The sequence below is a fragment of the Aquila chrysaetos genome, chromosome 3 (genome assembly GCF_900496995.4).
Source record: "Aquila chrysaetos chrysaetos chromosome 3, bAquChr1.4, whole genome shotgun sequence".
In the NCBI taxonomy this organism is placed as follows: domain Eukaryota; kingdom Metazoa; phylum Chordata; class Aves; order Accipitriformes; family Accipitridae; genus Aquila; species Aquila chrysaetos.
Window position 1 is genome coordinate 59,173,431 of NC_044006.1, and position 21,886 is coordinate 59,195,316.

General features: G+C 43.9%; 1 protein-coding gene across 1 annotated transcript; it reads left to right on the top strand.

Annotated features, from left to right (window-relative positions):
- The first annotated feature begins 999 nt into the window (after nucleotides 1-999).
- Nucleotides 1,000-10,247, top strand: MSRB2 (methionine sulfoxide reductase B2). The gene is made up of 4 exons (XM_041122799.1): nucleotides 1,000-1,111; nucleotides 2,138-2,244; nucleotides 3,222-3,298; nucleotides 7,327-10,247. Exons 1-4 carry the CDS (start codon nucleotides 1,003-1,005, stop codon nucleotides 7,391-7,393), a joined length of 360 nt encoding a protein of 119 aa, XP_040978733.1. The 5' UTR covers nucleotides 1,000-1,002; the 3' UTR covers nucleotides 7,394-10,247.
- Nucleotides 10,248-21,886: the final 11,639 nt, after the last annotated feature.

The window sequence follows — 21,886 nt, forward strand, 5'->3', positions numbered from 1 at the left end:
TATAGGACAAAGCCATTAATCAACTGCGTGCCCCCCCTTCCCTGTCGCCGCAGACAGCAAATGCGATCATCCACGAGCCTTGCAGCTATCCGTCTTTCGGTGCACGGCTTTGTGGATCTGAGCAGAGGATTTGATTACAGCCGTGGTACCGGTCATACACTGTGTTGGATGTCCTCGGCTGCCATTGAACTCATCGTCTTAGACATGAGGATGGTTCCATAAGGGTATGTATGCTAAGGACTGATCACACAACACTATTTTTTAGCTTTGGTTTTGAAATTAGGCTAGAAGAATTAGACTAAAAAGAAAGTCATTTTGTATTAAACACCAATATTAGCTTTGTTATCTGATGCAATCAAAGCAGTTCCTTCCACATCATTTAGTAATGATGAACTAATTCCGAATCAGAAATGGAGCTATTGGAAAAAAAGCAGACAGCAGCATTAAGGCTTAACCTGGCAAACTGACTTGTGTTTAGGTCTACCTTTTAAGGACAGGAGGCCAAACTAAAATACGTGTCCTATTACAGGTATATTTATAGGCCGAGTCAAAGCAGCTGTGACTGCAAATCACACCGTGTAAACAAGTAGCCACTTAGATAAAACATCACCTTCACAATTACTCGATCAATACCTCTAAGAGCAATGCCTATAATATGCATTTAGGAGAGCAAGAGCACTTCTGCATGCAAATACCAGACTTGTTCTCCTTAACAACAACCTATAAGGGCTGCAAGCAAATGCTTCGACAGGATTTTGTCGTATTTATGGCTGCAGCGATCGTTCAATTTTTAAGCCTTTCGGTAAGAAGCTATCGAAATCTTTACCTGCAAGTGCTGCCTCAGTATTTAAGCAGGTACTTTACCAATTGTTTTTATAAGGGGCAATTATTTAGGTTAAATACATGGATTAGACATGCAACCTGGTGGGGCGGGACCGGGAGAGACGCTGGCCGCGGCCAAACAGCCGAGGCTGGCATCTCCCCCAGTCCTGCCCCGCCGATATGGCGGCTCATCTGCTCCGGAGGATGCTCGGGAACGTCCTCCTCCTCCTCCACTCCCTGCCGAGGAGCTCCGGTGACGGCTTGGCCCCCGCTGTCGGCGGTGGCACAGGTACCCTCTGCCCGGAGTATGGGAGGCGGGGGTGGAGGGCAGGAGCTGCCCTACAAGCAGAGGGCATCCCCGTTCCCGGTGTCCTCTAGCTGGTTGGAAAGGGCTAAGTCAGCCTGCTGTAGGTATTTCTCTTGAACTGGCAGGCTAAACTATAGTTTTTGTAGTTTAAACTGTAATTTTCAAATTCCTTTTTTTTCCCCCCAATATCACATCTGCATTGCAAGAGATGAGTCCAGGCAAATGTTCATCACTCAGGAGCTGATTTCTTTGCAAGGATCCCATGCTGATGGGAGATAAACATGGAGGTAGTTCCCCACCTCAGACTTTTTGATTAGGAAGGAATGAAACTCTTTTACTCATTGTTTTTCAGCCAATCTATTAATTCTTTGCCAGTCCCATACCACCATAAATGTTCTGCATGGTGTGTACAGACTCATAGGAGGCATTGCTGGAGGTTTGCACTGTGATGGGTGACTTCTGCTCTCCTGTTGTGGGTCCCTCACTTAACTGTGGCCCCATTTCTCTTGGGCTGTAGGTGTTGCTTTCTTTCAGTGCTCCTTCTTAGCACCGCTTTTCACTGAGGCCTGAGGAAGCTGATAGTCTTTAATAGCTCATAAATGAGCATTAGTTCTGGTTTCTGAGGGTTTCCAAGAGGCAAACTGCCAAACCTTTCAGTGATACCCAGGGATGAAGAAGGAGCCCCAGCAGATCAGCAGTTATCCCAAGCCAGAACAGAGGTCTGTGCTGGGAGAGTGGATGGTACCTTGGGTTGTAGGTGCCTGTTTCTGTTCAGACCCTTCCCAAGGAGTGTGCTGGGGCTGCTCTCCGTATGTAGCACACAGAATGGGAAGCAGAGGCAAAGTCTTGCACTCTCCCCTGCTCTTATGCCCCTGAACTGCCCTCCTGTGCTCTGTCTGTATCCACAGAAACTTGGGAGAACTGAGGTGATGATGGAAAGCATCAGTAGAGTCTAAGTTAAAGTGGTGTTAAAAATAATACGGATTATCTTTCTATATCTAATTGAAGACACGGGCCTTCTGACTAAACAAGCTGAAGCAACTGTTGCTACAGACTGGAAAAAAAAATTGACTCCAGAGCAATTCTATGTTACAAGAGAAAAAGGAACTGAACCAGTAAGCAAAAGCACTAATGCTGGCCAAGGTTAAGCCGCCTCCTCTGCCTGCTGGGCAGAAAAAACCTGCTTTGGAGAGCTGTCACTACTCAGTTGCTTCGCAGGTTTTCCCCTGCCTTCCTCTGGATGAAAGTTAGATTCAACATACTGAACCAGGTAGATTATGACCCAGACTGGTTTGCAGATGAAAAAAACATTCTGCATTCTTTTCATATTTTGGTTTTTTTCTGGGATACTTTACCGCCAGCTCAGCTGTCTGTGTGGCAGTAGTGGAGCCCCCACCAGAGGGGAGGAAGATCATATTTTTGTCCTGTAGTCTCCTTTTTTCACCATTTGTACATTAGCCATGGAAGTCTTATACATGGTACTCCATTCAGGAGCCGGGTTATCCCTCGTGTGCCAGATCACCCACTCGCCTTGCCCCCGCGCTTTGCTTCCTTCTGTGATGAAGGCCACGTAGCGTTGTGGGTGGAGTGCCGGCATCCCTAGCCCAGAGCCCGGGCTTCTGCACGTGTGGAGGGAGCATGTAGGGTGAGATTAAATCGTGTGAACTGTGCCCAAATCCTTATCTGTAAAATAAGGATCCCAATTCCAGACCACGCAGGGAGGAGGAGAGTCCCTTTGTAGAGCCACTTTGAAGTTGTGGCACTCCATAGCAGAGCCCTGGTCTTTGGGATCCTGCACATTTCATAAGTTCCTCGGAGGTCATGACTCCAGCCCTGGTACCTGGGTGATTTATGCATCTGACTGGTCTCGAAGTTTCTGGGGGCAGGGGGTAGTCTTCACTATTAATCCAAAGGCATCCTCCCCTTCATTTCTTTAGGCTGCTAATGTTTGTTCTTCAAAGCCCCCCTGTGAAGCCTTCTTTTTATGGTTTTTCTCCTGTTTTGAATCTGATTCCTACATGCTTGTACCAGATGGTGAGCTTTTAAAGACCTGCATTATTAACTTCTCTTTTTTTTCTTCCTTTTTAAAAAGCCATTTAGTGGGATCTATCTAAATAACACAGAATCGGGAATATACTACTGCGTGTGCTGCAATGCCCCAATGTTCAGGCAACATCCTTTAGATTTCACAGCATCCTTAAAATGACCTAACTGTGGCAGGAGGGGCAGTGTCTTTTCATGAGAGGAATGGAAAGTGTAGGTCAGAAGAACAATCCTTTGGTGCCAGAGTGCAACGTATACGATTTCCAGGATACCTGTGGTGATACGGGTACATGGTATGCCCTTTTCTTGAGCATATGAGGGTCTCCAGTGGCCAGCAGATGGTAGTTGCTACTTAGAGTCTGCCTTTCTCTCCTGCCACACACACTGTCCTTTTTGGTTGATAATAATTCTCTGTTTAAGAGGTCCCTAAGCCACAAGCTGCCACAAAATACGTGTATTTATGCATGAGTATCACCATATGTTTGCTCTGTTCTTGTGCTCTTCCATAGTCACCTTCTGCCACTCATGCTACTGGGCTAGAGAGACCTCTGCTCTGCCTTAGTCTACCTGTTGTTGTGTTCTTACTGCCGGGTCCCTCATACTGGAGCTAAGACCTCCTCTTCACCACCACCCCCTTCTCGTTCCCTAAATTAAATTCCATTTTTTTTTTGCCTTTTTCGTTACATTTACTTTTTAAAACCTGACTGCAAACGACTGCGCTATTAACCTCTGTGCTCTTTACAATACCATGTATTTTGCAACTTCATTAAAGTCTAAGTAAAAGGAAATAGATTCCCTTGGAGTAGGATGTGCAGAGGGTGTTCTGTTCTCTGTAACTGAACCAGAAAAGACAGTTCCTCATATTTTTGATCTAGAAAATAGCCTTTATTTATTCCCAACTGAGAGTTCAATGGAGTACGGCTGATATGCCCATTTTTATGAAGACTTTAAAGGATGCATCACAGATCAGAACTTCGAATGGGAAGCTAAGGAACAAGAGATCTGGATGGTAAGAAAGGGGGGAAAATGTAATGGCTGTATTAAAAATAAAACTAAACTAAGCAATTAAATGTTAAAATTGGAGGCTGATAATTGTGAACAGTTAGTTTTCCTTTGGCCAAGTACAGAAAACCATTGTTATGCAAATGAACATTTGCTTAAATGTATCTTTTTCTGTAGAGGTTTGCTAATAAACACTTTTAAATAAATTTATTTCAGAAGCTAGTGCAGCATTGCAGAATATTCTGAAGACAAATACAAAACCTAAAAATACCTCTGGAAAATTCAGATAAATTAGATAAATTTTAAATTACTAAGCTGTGGAAAAGTTCCTTCAGTTTCTTCAAATGTTCCTTCAGTTTAGGCATCCTTTATATTAGAAAATAGATACTGACAGGCCAACATGAAGAGAGATGAGCACTGGAGGGAATTGTGTCTGCTGCTAAACTAATAACAAAACAACAATATAACCAAACAGTCAGGCTGCTTTTGCAGTATCCAGCTCTCGGAGAATATAGGTACCTTTGTTTAAAGCATAAAATAATGCTGAGCCTTACAGACTGATACAGGAAAATAAAATAAAACCCCCAAACTTAGAGAAAAAACCTTTTAAGAAAATTGAAAATTATTAAATGTGCAAAATGGGCTCAAAATGTATTTTCCATGAATGCATTATGTTTGGACGACATTCACAATGAGGGGGGAAAAAAAGGTATTTGATAAGAGATTGATTCATCATGTTTATTTCCTAGTGCATTAAATATGTCCTCTCTTTTTCAAATGCATTAGATCATTAGCTACAGGTAAACATGAAGCATTTGAAGCATTTCCTCCTTTCTTTCAAAGTATATGTGTGTGTGTACATTTATACGAGAATTTATTACCTTCTGCTACCAAATATTTATTTGAAAGAGTTGGAAATACACGGAACAAACCCTTAACCTTTATAGATAGCAAATTGTGGTGCTTTAATGAAATCTCAAACCTTCAGTGAACCATAAACCTACAGCTGAGATTCATACAGCAAAAAGCACTTTTTAGAATTATCTGGATTCCATCCAGGACGACTGAAACAGGGATCAAAGTAAATGACATGTGCTGGAGGAATGGTGTGTCGAAGGCTAATCTAATGCATATGTTTAGGGAAAGTCCATTTATCCATAAATTAAGTGGTGAAATACTTCAAAGGACAAATATGATCTTGAACAGCAATATTTTTGGGTACTAAAATGTTTCTATTAGTGAATCTAAGTGATATTATTGTTAGTAAAACCACACAGAGACCATTTCTGTTGAGAGCTAGTTTAACAGCTCAAAAGATTGATCCTTTAGCAGTGGAAAACATCTACAATAAACTGAAGTATTGTGAGCGGCATGTAAAGGATGGAGACAGTCAGGGTCAGATGCAAAACCCACATAGCATTAAAGACCTTCCTTGACTCTACAGGGTTCCAGAGAGGATCCTCGTATCTATATATGAATAAGCAGAAGGATCCCTATGTCAAAAAATGAAGAGTTCTGATTGAAATCTTTTTAAAATAAAAAAGAAACAGCACAGGTATATGTCAGGGAAACCCAGAAGTCATGTGTGGACATCTGTATTCCCCCAGGTTATTCTTTGGGGCTCTGTGGCTGGTAGGCACAGTGTTTGTGCGGTTTTGTAACAAGGAAGGCAGGGAGCCCTCTTTGGCTGGAAAGAAATAGGCCCGGAGCCCTAAATACCTTCTCGTACAAACGCAGAGTCTACAAACTGCATTTGCTTCAGTCCAGCCTGCTTCTGTGCTGTGTTTTATTTCTCCCCACTTTTATGGAGGGAAGGAGGTAGGAGAGCATTTCTGATGGGTCTTTGTGGATTGATGGAAAGGACTGAGCAACAGCCCGCACAAAAACTAGCCTTTGGTCATTCTGTGTTTGCAAATCCTCTTTTATTTCCACAGTGGCAATGCTCAAAAACAGCCCTGTAGAGTTAATTACAAAATGCATGCTGAAGCATGCACTGTTCTTCTTTGGGTTGGATCTTTTAAGCTTTTTGCCCAGCTTGTTTGCCTTGTCTTGTCTTTCTAAAAGGCACTGCAAGTAAGATTTTCAGATTTTTCTCCACTGTATTAATATCCCACCAAAATACACATGATATATACTAGATATCTTGCTTTAAATTCTGTATTGACTAATGGACTAATCCTCTTGATCACAGAAAAGCTGCTGGTGTTGGTGTCTTCATCCACCACTAGATGCCAGTAAGAGCATTTGGTTTGTGAAACTGGGCTAAAACACGGGAAATCGGGAGGAAACGGTTGCGGTGGGTCTCCAGACCACTTACCCTAGTAGTATGAGAGTGTGTCTTCATTTCTCGCTCAAACTTACACTAGGTCGGTCACTCTTCGCTAGGAGAAAGTACTTACTGCTATCAAAGCTTGCACAACTTTAAATAGGAGGGATTATCTCACTTCTGCATGCTAAATCCCCAAAATATGTTCTGATCATATTTTCCAATATAGTCTAGGTTTTAATATGCAGCTAAACAGGGTTGGTAATTCTGGATGTTAACAGCAGGAGGCACCCACAAGCTGACAGCGTGTAGTACTGTTTCTGATTGCTGCAATTATCCCTTGCAAAAAGTAGATATTTGTGCTGTGAGGATTTGTCATTGGTTGATTGATGATTTGAGCAAGGGTCTATTTGATTTTCCAAACCGGTTTGATGGCTGACTGCAAGGCAAAGCCATCATTGGATGTGAGCCTGGTCTGGTGAGCCAACCCAGCCATTCTCCATACTTGGTTTCTTCCTGTAAACTCTCTTCTCTGAGGTTGTGCTGTATTGGGCCAGGCTTCGAACTGCAACTTTGCAGGTGTAATTCAGCTAAACAATGTGCTCAGTTGTTAGAAAAACCTATTTGCAAGCTTTATGAAATGCCAACCTGTCAGTGAAGCAGAAACAGTGTGGCAAAAGCTCCTGTTGTGTGCTAATCAAGAATTCCCTTTGGAAAAGAGCTTCCAGCACAGTTTGATGCCAGTGAGAAAACTTCTACTGTGCCAAACATTATTAATAGTAGTACAAGACAGGGATGAGGAAAAAAGCCAATGTTCTTATTAAAAACAGACTTTTTTGTAACATCTCTGTTATTAATTAACAAGAAAATCTGGTTTTCACTATAGGTCAGAAAAGAAGTACAATTCTGGGACTGGATGGCCATCCAGGCCATGGTACTCATGGCAGAGATGAAAGTAATACCAATATCATGAGATGACCAGATAACTCATCGGGATCAATTAGAACTGAAGTCATCTGCAAACAGGTATGTTTATTTTGGAGGTGGTACCCAAAGACCCAAATCTTAACAAATAAGTTTTCCTTGTGCCCATGAATGAATCTACCTAAACACAGCAGTGAGAATTACAGTATCACTGGAACCATTCTGTCTCACTTTTTGGTATGAAACACATGAGTAGAGTTCAAAGTATCAAATATAGGCAGTCAGTTTGGGGTGAAGAAAATGATGTGACTGAGGAGAGTAGTTGTGTAAGTATAGCCAGGAGCTGGAGTTTAGACAGAAGATTTATTCAGAGGACCTCAGGTGAACTGCTGGATGTGGCAACAGACAGTAGAAGGGACTCTGAGATTTAGGCCACGCATTTCCCCCATCACAGGGGCAGTTCTTCTTAATTCAGTCCTGCTAAATGTTTACTGAAGCTGTTCTTAAAATATGTGGTTTTGGAGACTCCATGGCCTTACTAGGTAATGGGTTGTAATCTTCATGTCTTCCTACTGTTGGTTAGGTGCTGGGGAAAACAGCAAGTTTGCTTTGCAGCAGTTAAAGCTTATTACTACTTGCCCTGCACAGCAGTGGTGGTGCCCTGCATATTCACAGCTATCTTCTGTGGGTTCTCTTATTTCACAGAAGCCACCCTTCTATTTTGGGTAGCTATTCGGTCTCCCTCAGTCAATCTCTTTTCTAGACTAGAAAGGCCCAGTTCCTTCAACTGTTCCTTTTTATGCAGTGGTTTTTAGAGCGCTGATCGTCTTGTTGCTCTATTTTGCACTCCTTCCAATTGATCCTTTTCCTTCTTGAAGTACAGTGCAAAGATGGACACAGCGCTGCAGGTGGGCCTAGACTGCATCAGAGATTAGAGGCTGTTTAGGTGTGTTATAGCTTGCGTTCCTGTCCTTGCACCTTTACCTTTCCACAGCCTATGACTCATACTTGTTTTGGGACCCGCTGTAATACCCAGGTCCTTTTCTAAAGAACTGCCATCCCTAACCAGTTCTTCCCAACCCAACATCTGTGCTGTTTATTACATTTGTTAAGATATAAAAGTATGCAATTGAACTTAATGAATTGCATCTTTGGCTCTTTGTGTGTGTGCGTGTGTGTGTGTGTGTGTGTGTGTGTGTCTGTTTTTCCAAACTGTTAAGATTGCTAATACTGTCTTCCAGTGTGCTTGCAGCCCCTTCTAGCAGGATTAGGTATTATCTGCAAACGTAACAAGCATTTGCTGCAGTCCATTATCATGGTAGAGTTCATGTTTGCAGTAATATCCAGCAATCACCTTTCGACAACACCAGCTGAAGACAACCTTCCAATTTTATAATGAGCTGCCATTGATAGCTATTCCAAGTCTAATTTGTTCCCATCAATAATTTTGGGGGCGAAATCCTCAGTTGACCTGTGAGAAGGACCTATAGTGACTGTCTCAATTAACCTGAAATTTTCATTATATATTGAGATGTCTAGATCCCATTTATTTCCTATAGTTTCTGGCATTAGTACCTTTTGACTTCCTCTTCTGGGGTCTGCTTGTTTGGGGGCAGATATTCACCCACTGGCCAGGGGTGATTACTGCAGGATGTATTTCTAGTCTCTTCCCAAGACTCACCCACCCACCCAACTCAACAGTGAATTCATCATACAAGTTTCTTAATTCAGGATAGCACGGTAGGTACCAGCATGATGTTGGTCCATAATTGCAGTGGTAATAATGGTACATAGTTTCTGTTGCAGTGTGACGCCTATCTAGGCCATGTGTTTGATGATGGTCCCACACCTTCTGGGCAGAGGTTCTGTATCAACAGTGTTTCATTAAACTTCAAACGAGGCTCTGGTCAGTGAGACGTGGATCTCTGTGGCTTACAGAACATCCTTTCACTGCTTATACAACAGCCTTGTGAAAAACTCTCATGCTTTTAATATAGAACGCAAATTTTAGTACTTACACCATTGCAGCTTTGCTTTCCAGCTGTTATCAGTGTTGATAAAATACATATTTTTGTGGTAACTCTTTGGCAGTCTGCCTTTTCATGGTTAGTGTGATGTAAGTGTTGATCTGTTTATTGTATTTTTTTAATAAAAACAAAAAATCTATGCAATAGTACACATTCATAACTATCATCATTAACTGTATTGAGGCTGCTGAAATGAAGTGCTCTTCTGCACCTGACTTTGCCTATGCTGAACAATAGTTGTGGCACCCAGGAATACAGAGGTACAGGGCTGATCATGCTGGAGCTTTTACTTCTGTAAAATCATCATAGCTTTCTAAGGGGAAGCAAAAATAACATGAATCTCCAAATAAGGTTTGAGGGTTGGTTTTTTTCCCCTGATGTGAGAGACCTTTAGCCAAGCCAAGTGACTTTTCCGTGAACCCATAAAAGCAAAGTCCTGAAGGAAGGCCTAATTAAAACTATTTCAGGCAACGGAACCAGTGGAGACTTGGAGTCTTTCTTCTTTTAAATCAATGACTTTGATTCTGTGTCCAATAGCAGAGCTGAAGAAGGGTTTGCTCCAGGAACTTCCTCTTACAGAAATAATATGATAATAATGTAGCGATCTGTGTAATATCTCCAGACTTCTGTTATCACTTGTGTATTTCAGAATCTGAAAATAAAAATGAATGTGAAATTTAATGTATTGGGGGGAAAAAAAATCAGCATCAAAAAACATGTTCAGTAAAGTGATGCTTTTGTTGAAAACATGCCTTGTCTGTTCTTCCTTGTACAAGTTTGTAAATACTTCTGTATTCTCCCAAGCATTGTCACTATGGTTTGCTGTAACAGAAAAATAAATCGTATGTTTGTGAAACTGAGCTTTCCTGCTTTCAGATTTTTTCCAGATAAAATAATCTCTGAGTCAGAACATCAGCTTCACTAAACTGGCTGATTTTAAATGCTTCCCTGCTGAGAGTTACTAGGCAACATCTCATTTGGCTTTACCTATAACAGGCTGTTTCCATTCTGCCCACTTTGGTTGCCTCAGTAATAAAAAGGGTGTGTTCATTTACTAGTGTAGTCTTAAAACTGTTTAATGTCTTCAGAAAATAGACCTCTATTGCACTGAATTTACTTTTGCTCCTTCTGTCTTGGAGCTCTGCAGTTTTTCATCCTTCTGTACTTTCTACAGGAGAACTCTACAATCTCCTAACTTTTAAAAACATTATACGAAGACAGTGATCACTACAGCCAACCTAAACCAGAATGGCACAAAGGCTACCAGAGATGTGAAGCAGCATGAATGAAGCAGACACTTGCTGCTGCTGGTTTTATGTAGTGTCATAGATGGTGATGGTCACATTGTCATCAGAGGTGTCTGTTAACAGCACCAGCATGCTGCTTGTCGTGTCTGTGCTGCATCATGCTCTGCCATGCAGAGATGCCCTTGCATCGCCTATTGCTATCACCTGCCTGCTCTGACCAGGATGTACGTGCCCAGCGTGCTCAGGTCTCTGCTCCCAGGAGTCTTCACAGACTGTACAGAAATCACCATCCTCCTGTGCTCTGAATTCATTACCCCCCTATCCTGATATACTTTCATTCACCGGTGGGGTTTTTTTTCCTTAAAATCTATCGCACAGCTACTGGAAAGGGGGTTTGGCCCTTACAGGCATTCTTTAGTCAGGCAGCCCTTTGCCCTCTCCTCACCTTTCCCATCAGGAGAGGGTTGTCTCAGAAAGGAGCGTGACTAGAAGGTGTCCCCAGCTGGACTCCTGTATTCAGCCAGGTGCTGGTGGAGAAGACAGCACCTGCCTCAGTACCGTGACTTTTGGCTGGGATACAAAATTGAAATGCTCCTTGTTTCTGCAAATGGCAGAAAGTAGGAGGACAGCTAGAAAAATACCTGTTTCTTGCCTGTCCCCACAGATAGCACGTCTCACTGACACCTTCTACGGATGAGACTGAATGCTGTACAAACAAAACATACCATGGAGCTGAAAAAACAAGTATCCATACACAGACTTGTGCGCAAACCACACTCAGTTTAGCACCTTGGATGTACATGGTTGGAGACCAACTCTCAGTGAACTGGCAAGTTAGTAACTGTTACTGACAGAGGAAGCTTGCCTGAGCAGAGAGCACATTTATTTTACACCTATGAACATCATTGTATGCAACTGGACGTTTGGGCTGAGCAGCAGCTGGTGCTTCCTCACTCATACAGCAGGATGACCTGTGGAAAGAGACCTGTAAGGCCCCAGTTTAGCTTGTGCAGTTTTAATTACAGATACGTAATCATATGAACAGACCGGTATCTTCAAGGACAGTATCTGACCTGCACTACACTGATGTGTCACCAAACAAAACAGCATAAAGCACAACTCTACTGCCCCAGAGAAACCAGACGCTGAGCTAAGCAACCCTGTTCTGCTTATTCAAATTAAAATGGGGAAAAAAGGAAGGTTTGGCTCTCACCACGTGTGTAAAATCAGAGTAATGGCACATCACCTTTCAATGTGGCTGTGTATCCTACAGTTTGGAGTAGCTATACTGAGAGGACTTTGAATATCCTGCCCCTTACACTTCACTGTAAATCTAAAAGTGTTTAGATATCTGTATGTACCCATGTCTATGTATCAGTAGGGGAACAGGGGAAATAATTTTGCTTTGCAAGCATGGCCAGTAGTCAATTTGGAATAAAATCCAAAATCAACAGAAGCCCTCTTATCAGTCCCAGCTCTCCCCATTGCGGGCAGTTTGCACCTCTTCTATTAAAACACAGCCATGCAAATGAATGATGCAGGACTGAGCAGAGCAAAAGGGAAGGGGGTAGGTAAGGGAGGAATGAGAGGAGGAAATGGGTATGAACTTCTTGAATTAGCTCTTCTGATGCCTTTTTTGGCAATGTCTGACTCTTGCATTCTGTGCTGTATCAGATAGTGTCTGCAATCTTGAGTGGTGTGGTGGAGATAAGGCAGAGATTTTTTAACTGATCCATCTTTTTATTACTTTATCACTTGTGAAAAATGATATGGATCAGATGGGTTACTCCTCAGTAGTCTTTTATGAAATGGCATATTTGACAGCCTTGTTTTCTATTGTTTGTCTTACAGTGCAAGATGGGGGAGAAGGGCCATGTTCATTTGGGTGCAAGTTAATTATCTCTTGAGCTGAGCATTACTATTGTTAGGTTAACAATTAATTTTGAGGATGTGCCAAGATCTGCCTGTATAAAACTGCAAGCTGTCTGTGTCTTTGGTTTTACCATTCCCTCTGCTGGCTTTTTATTCTCTACAGAGAAGAGAGAGAGAGAGAGACCTTATCGCTCTCTACAACTACCTGAAAGGAGGTTGTAGTGAGGTGGGTACTGGTCTCTTCTATCAAGTAACTAGTGATAGGATGAGAGGAAATGGCCTCAAGTTGCACCAGGGGACGTTTAGATTGGATATTAGGAAAAATTTCTTTACTGAAAGGGTTGTCAGGAATTGGAACAGGCTGCCTGGGGAAGTGGTGGTGTCACCATCCCTGGAGGTGTTCGAAAAACGCATAGACGAGGCACTTCAGGACATGGTTTAGTGGGCATTGTAGTGTTGGGCTGACAGTTGGACTCGATGATCTTAAAGGTCTTTTCCAACCTCAATGATTCTATGATTCTATATCAGCTCAAACTTCTATTTTTCATTTTTAAGATCTATCACGGCTTGGTCCCACCTTATGTTTTGTCTCAGACATGCTGATGGTACTGGCCTGTGCTCTGACGGTAGTGTCTGACTGAAAATTTAAGGTCAAGTTTTCTTCAAAAACATTTGTGCTTTATCTTGGGCTGCCAAAACCAAAGAAGAAACCCATCTGAGACTCTGCAAGGCCACTTAGTCACCCTGCCTCTTCCTGGTCTCCTCTCTGAAATTCACATCTCTCAGTATGCACATAGAGCACATCTAAGCAACTGGTGTACTCCAACAGTTACAGCAGCCATAATGATGCCACTGTTACCTTGTGCTTCATGCATCTACCAGGGGAATCCACGTGACATTTCTCATCATGTATTTGAGCTTATCTCTCATGATGATGCCTTTACATGAACTAATTTTAGGTCTATCAACAGAGCTGTTGACATTTATGGTCTCATCCCCATGTGATGTAAACTGCTGGACATTCAGGACCTCTGACCGTAAGCTCTTTGAGGCAGAGAACTTCATTATCATCTGTGTCTGTGGTATCAGCCACACCAGGACAGATCCTAGCTAAAAGCCCAAAGTGTTACAAGATCATGAATAATAAAGACTGATAATAATGGAAGACACTATTAAAGAGTATCATAGGCTACAAGAACTTCCTTCTTTATCTGCACAGACTTTGTTCTCCCAGAGCGAATAAAGAGCAGTTGCTTCTCTGAGCTGAATATACTCTCCCAGGCAACTGCAGATTTATGTTCCATCCTTCACATCTGAGAAGTTTTTCAACATTGTTATTTCATTAATTGGTTTCAATGATGATACTTTTTACCCCATTGTGGTTTTAAATAACCTTTTTATAAATTTTTATAAATCCTAATTGAGGTTTCTACATCAAAATCTTAAAAGATTTTAACATCTTAAATAAACTATTTAAAGACTTTCTTAGTCTTTGCAGCATTTCTACAAGGCAAGTAATTATTCTCAATTTTACTGAGGGAAGACTTGATGAGAAAAATGTAACTGACTTGCTCAAGACTACAAATCAAATTTGCAGCCAAGGCAAAATTAGATTCTGCATGGCTCCTAACAGCGTCCAGATCTTCAGACCCTGCTTTTTCTAAAACTTGTGTTGGTACTTGATTGCTTAGAGGGGGGAATTATCAAAAGAGAGGAGGTAAAATTCGTTTATGTTTTTCCAGCTATGGTATTAAAACCAAAGCTAAGCCAACTAGGGCAGCTTTGGTACATGAAGAGCAGTACCTGACCTCTTTGTCAGAGCAAAGGTGGTACACACTTGTTTAGGAATTAGGTCGCTGTATTCTCTAGCTGTGCTGCATATTGCCACGCAGTCTAAAATGAACCGATGTTCTTTATGTTCCAAGACAGCTTTAGGTAAAAATGACGCAAGGCAGCTTGCTAACAGTAACAACTTTGCCTGGGAGGCAGCATGGCTTTTTTTGTGAGCACAGAGAGAAGATAGGAAAGAAGGCGCAGATTACTCTTATATTATTAGCAGCTTCACGCTCCTTTCACCAGAAATTGTAATGCCCATTATTTTAGCCATGTATCCACAGAACTGTAGTGATGCTCTTTTCTGTTGCACCACACTGCAAATCATTTGGATTTTCTTTTAAGCTTGTTGACAACCTAGTCTGATTCTGGTCAGAACAAGAGAAGAAGAGAGACTTTTCTCTGAGCAAAAATAGGATTTTGGCACCCCAGAGCATCTCTGGTATGAGGTGGCTCAGGAGGCAGCCTGCACGAGAAGGAACTGAAAAAGTCTCAGTTTGGGTTTTGCCTTTTTTCTGGTTTTGAACAAGTTGGTGAGGACTTAGCTAGTACTCCTAAGCATGTTTATATTTTCTGGTCTTCAACCTTGGCCCTACTGTGTAGAAGAAATGAGTCCTGTCACCACACAACTGAACTGCCTCCTCTTCCATTCACTTAATGACTTTTCGCACTGGGCAGCGAAGTGTTTTAAACCATACTCCTGTGCCTGTCCCAGGTCCTGCTATACCCAAGGGATGAGCTGCGGCAACACTCCCCTCACACCATGTGGTGTAATGCTCAACAACCCATCAACCTCATGGATTTCACAGCTCTCTACACATAAATGATGCCTAGCCCCAGCCCTTTGAGGCAGTGGTGAGCCACATGTCACAGAATAGGAAGCTGAGGGACAGCTGTGGAAAGTGACTCGCCCACAGTCCCCTGGGGCAGGGCAGGGAAATCTGGTTACAGAAAGGGTTCTCAAAAGCTCTCCAAGTGTGAGCTGCTGCCAAAATTCACAAAGGCAAAGTAGTTTAAAAGCAAAGCTCTTTATTGAAGAAGTGCCCAGATTTTTTCAAGACTAAAAGAATTTGTCTCAAGGCAGGTGTGTCCATGGGGACTGGTTTTAGTAGCACTGAGGAATGTGTGTGGAAAGGATTGGCAGTTTGCCATGGGGGCAGAAGAAAGAGAAATGCATGCCCATTATTGCGCTCCCTTTTACTGTCTTCTCTTTTGTTGTGGTTTTTTTTTTTTCTCCTTTGCTCTGTGGTATCCTTCCTCTCTGCTCTTCAGAAATCCCTTTGTAATACCCCTCCGGGCTCTGGCTTTCCTGACTGCACTCACCCTCACCTTGTGCCTGAACCCTCCTAGTTCCATACACTCAGTCTGCTTCCCTTGGTGCCAGAGAGATGATCAAACACACAGTCCTGCACCCACATCTGAGCCAGCAGCTACCTGCGCATGCTGGAAGTGACTATCGGGATCTGGCCTGCAGGCTCTGTGGAGGTTGGCAGACCAGTATCAGCTGTGCTCATCCAGCTCACCTCCTTCGCGCACACAGTTTGCCAGCATTTACAAAGTGACTTCTAGAAAAACTTGTCAGGGACAGAGGAGCTACCACAGAAATCAGGAAAAAGAAAATAAAGTCATCAGGGATGCTTGAGTAGCCTGCTTAGTTCTGGAAACAAAGACTGTGCTGCCCTGCCACATTACTGATGTATGGGATGTAGAAATGTGGACCACAGCCAGGTCATCTTTGCTTGGGTGTCATTTTTGGAAGATTAGAAGATGGATCCAGACATTTTATGATAGGAGGAAGGAACAGGAAAGGACAGCAAAGTGTTTTGCACAACTGTTAGGAAAGAGGCAAAGGAGGAGTCAGCACTGAAGGATGAGGACACAGCTGGTGGACTGAAAGCATGTAGAGAGAGGATAGCAGCTAAAGAGCTGACTGTGAGCTCTCAGGAATGGGGGAGCTGAGATCAGTCCTCCCTGGTGTGGCAGTCTCTTGGGGACAGTTCTGACAAAGCCATGGGATGCCTATGCATTTTCTTGGATTACTGAAGGAGAAAGCCTTGTGAAGGGCTAGGATCTGAGCAGAGCTAGAAGCAGGTGTTCATGCTTGGGAAGTTCAGGAGATTGACCGCACTGTTAATCAGAATACCAGGTGCAAAATGAACCCTCACACATTCACTGCCCCAGAAATGACCCTATTTCCAATCCAGAAAATGTTCCCTCCCTATTTCAGGCTTTACATTACCTCCTAGTCCTGGGCCTCTCCTGAATGCACTTGGGTATTCACGCTTGGGTCCATTATGAACAAAGGTCATTAAACCTTGTCATGTACAATATGTCTAGCTGGAGTTTCCTTAGGCCCCCAGAGAAGGAAAAAAGGGCCTCCATCACACTTCTCCTTGGCAATAGCCCAAATAGCCTCTGCCTCTGGGCTTGGTCTGTAAGAAGGGCATTTTCCAAAACCGGATCACATGTAACTTTCTATGACCTTGTTGCCTTCACTTTACTTTTATGAATGAATCTCTATTAAAAGCAGGGGGTAAATGTTTTCCCTTTGTCCCTCTTTCAGTTTACAAATTTGTCTTCTCCTATAGCCAGCTGTTAAAAGATTGGTTCTGCCCCTGCTTTCACCTTTCCTGTTTTATCAGCTGAGACGTCAAACTGAGGGCCTGACCACTTCGTGTTAAAGATCCATGGCTCTTTTTGTAAGGCAGTGGCCTGGCCAACTCTAGACTCTAAATGCAGCCTTGTCTTACAGTTTGAGTTAGCCTCTCACACCCTAAATTGCAAGCCGTCATTGCCTTGAGCAATGAACAGCTTCTCTGTCCTAATTCAGGGATGACAGCAGTTAAGCAATAGGTGAAAGAAACTGCGTATTTCTGACGTATGGGCACTGCTGAGAAGCTTAATTTGTTTAGCTCTTGCAAATTGTTTGACATGTACAGATGAAAAGAGCTGTAGAAATGCTTATGATGGCTTATTATTTTGGTCCTGTTGCTATTCTTATTGCTATTACCCCTGTGCCAATTTATCTTCTTTTCTGCAAGATTTCACCTTCTTGCTCTACACCTGCCTCAAGAATAGGCAGAAATTTCCAATAAAAAAAACATTGCCTAAAATGGAGATAGCAGATGAATTGCTCCAAAGAGACACAGTAAAACTCCTCCACTCTGCCCATGCTAAGTCCATTAAGCACCTCTCCACAGATAACTACAGCTGACCAGAGGCGTTCAGCTGTGCTTGTGATGACTTCCCAGCCTGTGGCAGCCACAGCAGTGGCTGCAGGGACCTATCTGCTATCAGAACCATTCTTCTGGCTGGAGAAGGACAAACAAGACTATTGGTTGGGACCAAGGTTGGGGGGCAGCTTGTGGGTGCGGGAGAGATGTGATGCAGACAGGATGATGCGGTTGGGATGCTCCGCAGCAGTACGACCTCACAGGGTGAGGTGTAGTATAGGGAGTAGGTGGGAATATGAGTTGGAGGGTGTAGCATGAAGCAGGTGACATTCTGTCTGAGAAAGGCAACGGGGTACAGTTTTGGGATCCTGCTTTGTGGAGGTATGGCATATGGTTGGGTGGTATTGGAGAAGGATGGACAATAACTACTCAGAGTCACCTCAAAATATATTTTAAAAAAAAAATCTACTTTAATATTCCAGAATATTTTGGCAATTTTCCCTTAAAACACAGAGCGGCTCAAATGGCTGCTCTGCAGTGACCTCTAGGGTACGTTTGCTTTCAACCTGCTGCAACCTTAGATCACCTAGAAAAAACAGCTTCTCCCAAATAGATTATATGGACCTTTCTCTTCTAAGACTGGCTTCTGCCATTGCCAGTCTCAAAGTCTTTCTCCACATAATGCCCTAGGTAGGGCATGTATGGAGAAGAGAGGTTTGTTATCTCCAGTTTGCCAGTGCATCAAAGGAAGTTGCAGATGCTCCGCATGGATCTGATCCAATACTCTTTGAAGTCAATGAAAACCCTTCCCTTGACCTCTCATTCAGTTCCCCTCTCTCAGTAGCTCCTTATGCAAATCGCAGTCTGTTTTGTGTGTCTCTCGAACAAAACCAACATGTTTCCTCCAAGCATATCCCTTTGTGGAACCTGATAGCAAACCATTCAAAATTCTTGGTGTTCTCTTTTTCTGATGAAGTGTGACTTGAAAGCAGATTAGCACTATCCAAAAGGGGGTAAGAAGCAAGCCCTGACCCTACTAACCTGTGGAAGTACCAATTACTGACAGCGATTATCACTCTGACTGCAGTAGGACTGCTCACCTGGGTAACAGCCAGGAGGAACAGGCCTCAGATAGGGACCTGCTGAAAATCAGACATAATGCGAATGAATGCAGGCCACTTGACAGCAGAAGGCTGTCAGGAAGCCAAAGTGGAAAGAGCTAGCCAAGCCTGAAATGAAATCATCCACATTTACTAAAATAAATAAATAAATAAAATCATGGATGGAAGTATAGAGTACTGAAGTCCTAGAAAGCTCAGGACAAGACTGCTCAAAACTGAGACCAAAATTCAGAGTAGAGGCTAAAACTGAAAAATGGGCAGCCCTATCTGTGATGACTGGGATGCAATTCTAACGCATTGTGCCTTTTAAGATAGTCCTTATGTATTCATGTGCCAACAGCCCCTTCTTTTAACAATTAAAAATCTGGGATACAGATTAAAGCGATAGCAGGTGGCAATCTAATTGCTATCAATCCTACATCTGAACCTCTCATTTGTCATATAAACGCAACAACAGCTGGCTCTCAACCCTGGTTATCCTCACGGCTATTACATCAGGGTCAAAGACGGTATGGATGTCGGGTCCTCATCTGCACGCTGCCAAGGAGCAAGGGGAGGAGAGGGGTGTACAGGTGCTGCGCTCCGCAGCAACGAGATGAAGGGGGCACCAGCTAAGGCCCCTTTTTGGCCTCTTCACAGGAGCCGTTCATGGCGGGACTCGGCGTTCATTACCTGGTACCAGCTCCAGTCTTCACACTGAATCAATGTGCGCTGAAGAACATCCACCAGCCTGGTCGGCAGCCAGAAACCTACAAGCCACTGAGGCAGTAGCACAGCAAATGGGAAGTGCTGTGATTAGCAAGAATTAGCAAGACAGCAAATGTCAACCATTTTCAGGGCTGTTTTAGTCATATCGCAACGTTTCAGGCATTGCTGTGCCTTGGCAAGCCTGGGTTTTTTTAACTCGTTTTGGTGTGCCGCGCTCCGGAAAGGCAAGGGGTGGCCACGGCAGGTCGCACCACCGGGGGTCAGCACGGATGGGGGCTCACCAAGCGGCCCGGCTGCTGCCCTCCCAGCCCCGAAGAGGGGGGGGGGGGGGGGGGGCTGGCGGCTTGGCGGGCACGAAGGCCCCGAGCCCCGAACAGGGACCTTCGTGCCCGTCTAGCCGCCAACCCCCCGCCCGGGGCTGGGCGGGCGGCGGGAGCGCCATCACAGGGCCGTTCCCTGTCAGCGCCGTTCCGCGCGGCGTCACAAGATGGCGGCAGAGCCCTGGGGCCGGGTCCGCACGGTGGCTGCCGTCTGGCCGGCTTTTCTCGTCAGGAATCACCAAAACTCGCAGGAGCTGGCCTGGAAAAAGGTGGAATACACTATTGTTAGTTTGGGGGATGTCTCTGTTCACGCTCAACAGACGTTTGGTCGATTTTGGCAGCGAGGTGCACCATAGTTTCCTTATGAACAGGTCACACTTCAGGACAGGAGTGCAAGGTCTAGGCACAAATTTATTTGTAGTCTTGAGAGGTCTCTGTGACATTGGCCTCTGGAGTTCAAAGGTGGAAGCTGGCCATGCTGTGTCTTCTCTGTTGCCATTTTGGTGGGAGACAGTAACATTTGACTTGAAATGAAGAGAGGCAAAGCTTGGGTACGGAGAGAGAAGAGGGAGCAAAAGGAGATGGCAGCTCCGGGCGCCAGGAGATGAGGTGTCAAGGGCAGAGGGGAGTCTAGGGCAGGGGAGGGAGGGGATGAGGCACTCTCTGAAGTGAGGTGGCATGGACAGGGGCTTCAGCAGGTAACTGGGTTTAGTGAGGGAAGAGATTGGGGTCGCATCATCTCTGAGCATTCAGTAGAGTGTATAACCTGGGTGTCTTTATGGCTCAAGCTGTCATTACTAACATTACACTGCAAAGCGATGGGGGTATGCTCACCAAGTAAACTCAATTTGCATTTGATAACAGGAAAGAACTGGTGATGCTGTAGCCAAAAGTACACCTTAAAATGTATTATTGTCCTTCAACTGCTATTCCTAAACAATTGCAGACCCCAAGAATCCAAAATATAGGCAGGCAGCATCTCTGCCCTCTAAAGAAAGGACAATCTGGCGTGTGAAATACCAGGCAGAAGCCCTGGGAATGCAGGAGTTGAGCTGTGAAGACCTGCAGAGGATTTGCAATGAATGTTGGCATGGCATAAAGAGGGCACCGAATTCACACGCATTCCCCTAAGCCTTTGTATGCCAGTGCGCAGGGCCAGCTCTCGCTGCCCAGCCCCACAGCCGTAATTAAGGGATTCCCACTCGCCACGAACAGGTGCAGCCCCACCCAAACAACAAAGCTGCAGACAAAAGATTACAAATAAGGGCTAAATCCCTCTACTGTACATTGCAGTGGTGAGCAGGGACAGGTGGCCTAGGGTAATTCGGGTTCAGTCCTCATGCTGGGGTGGGAAACTGCAGCAGCTCATTTGGACTTGAACTGTTATATGATAACTCCTTGTCAGCTCTGTTGATGGGGAAGCTGATGGAGGCATGGATTAAATCAAACAGCCTGTAAGCTACTGGCAGTGGAATTATTTCTACAAATTTCTGACAGCTTGCAAATAAAGGCACAGATGAGGGAGAAACTCCTTTCTCCAGCTACCCGTTCCTCACCGGTACTATATGTCATTCATTCATTCAGCTAAAATTGATCATAAGGATCTTGTACATCAGATGACCATGAGTGTATGCATGCAGTGGATTTACGGTGCGCATGTACCTTTGGGACTCGCTATGTCCAGAAGAGGTCTTGAACATTTCAGTAACAAAAAAGAAGCAATTGTCATCTGGTATGATCTTTGATGTTTTCTTGATTTACTGCATTTGTTGTTGCGTTGGATGCGTCCTGCCATCTGTGTCCTGTCTGTAGGTCTGGAGGAAGGTCTTAACACAGCTCAGGGCTGTGGGCAGCTCAGGTGGATTTCCAGTACTGCAATGTGTAGTACATGGTGCATCAAAACCTTCTGTCTTGGGTGCATGTGGCTCTGTTACCACAGATGAGAGTGCCCTGCAAACTTTCAAGTGGTTATCCTCACAACACCTGAGAGTGAGTGAAAGGCTGGTCTTTCCACTTAATAGATAGGGCTGAGTTATGAACCCCTGGATTCCTCTCAATCAACAAAACCACCCAGGCTAAGGTTTAATCAGCGCAGATTATCTTGGTAGTTGCTAGAGAGCTATAAGCGCGTAAAGAGAGCACTCCAGATTTCGGGAGGCTTTGGAATAATCAGCTTCCTATATCGGGTGTTTTTGGTAGTGTTAAAAATCAGCCAGAATAA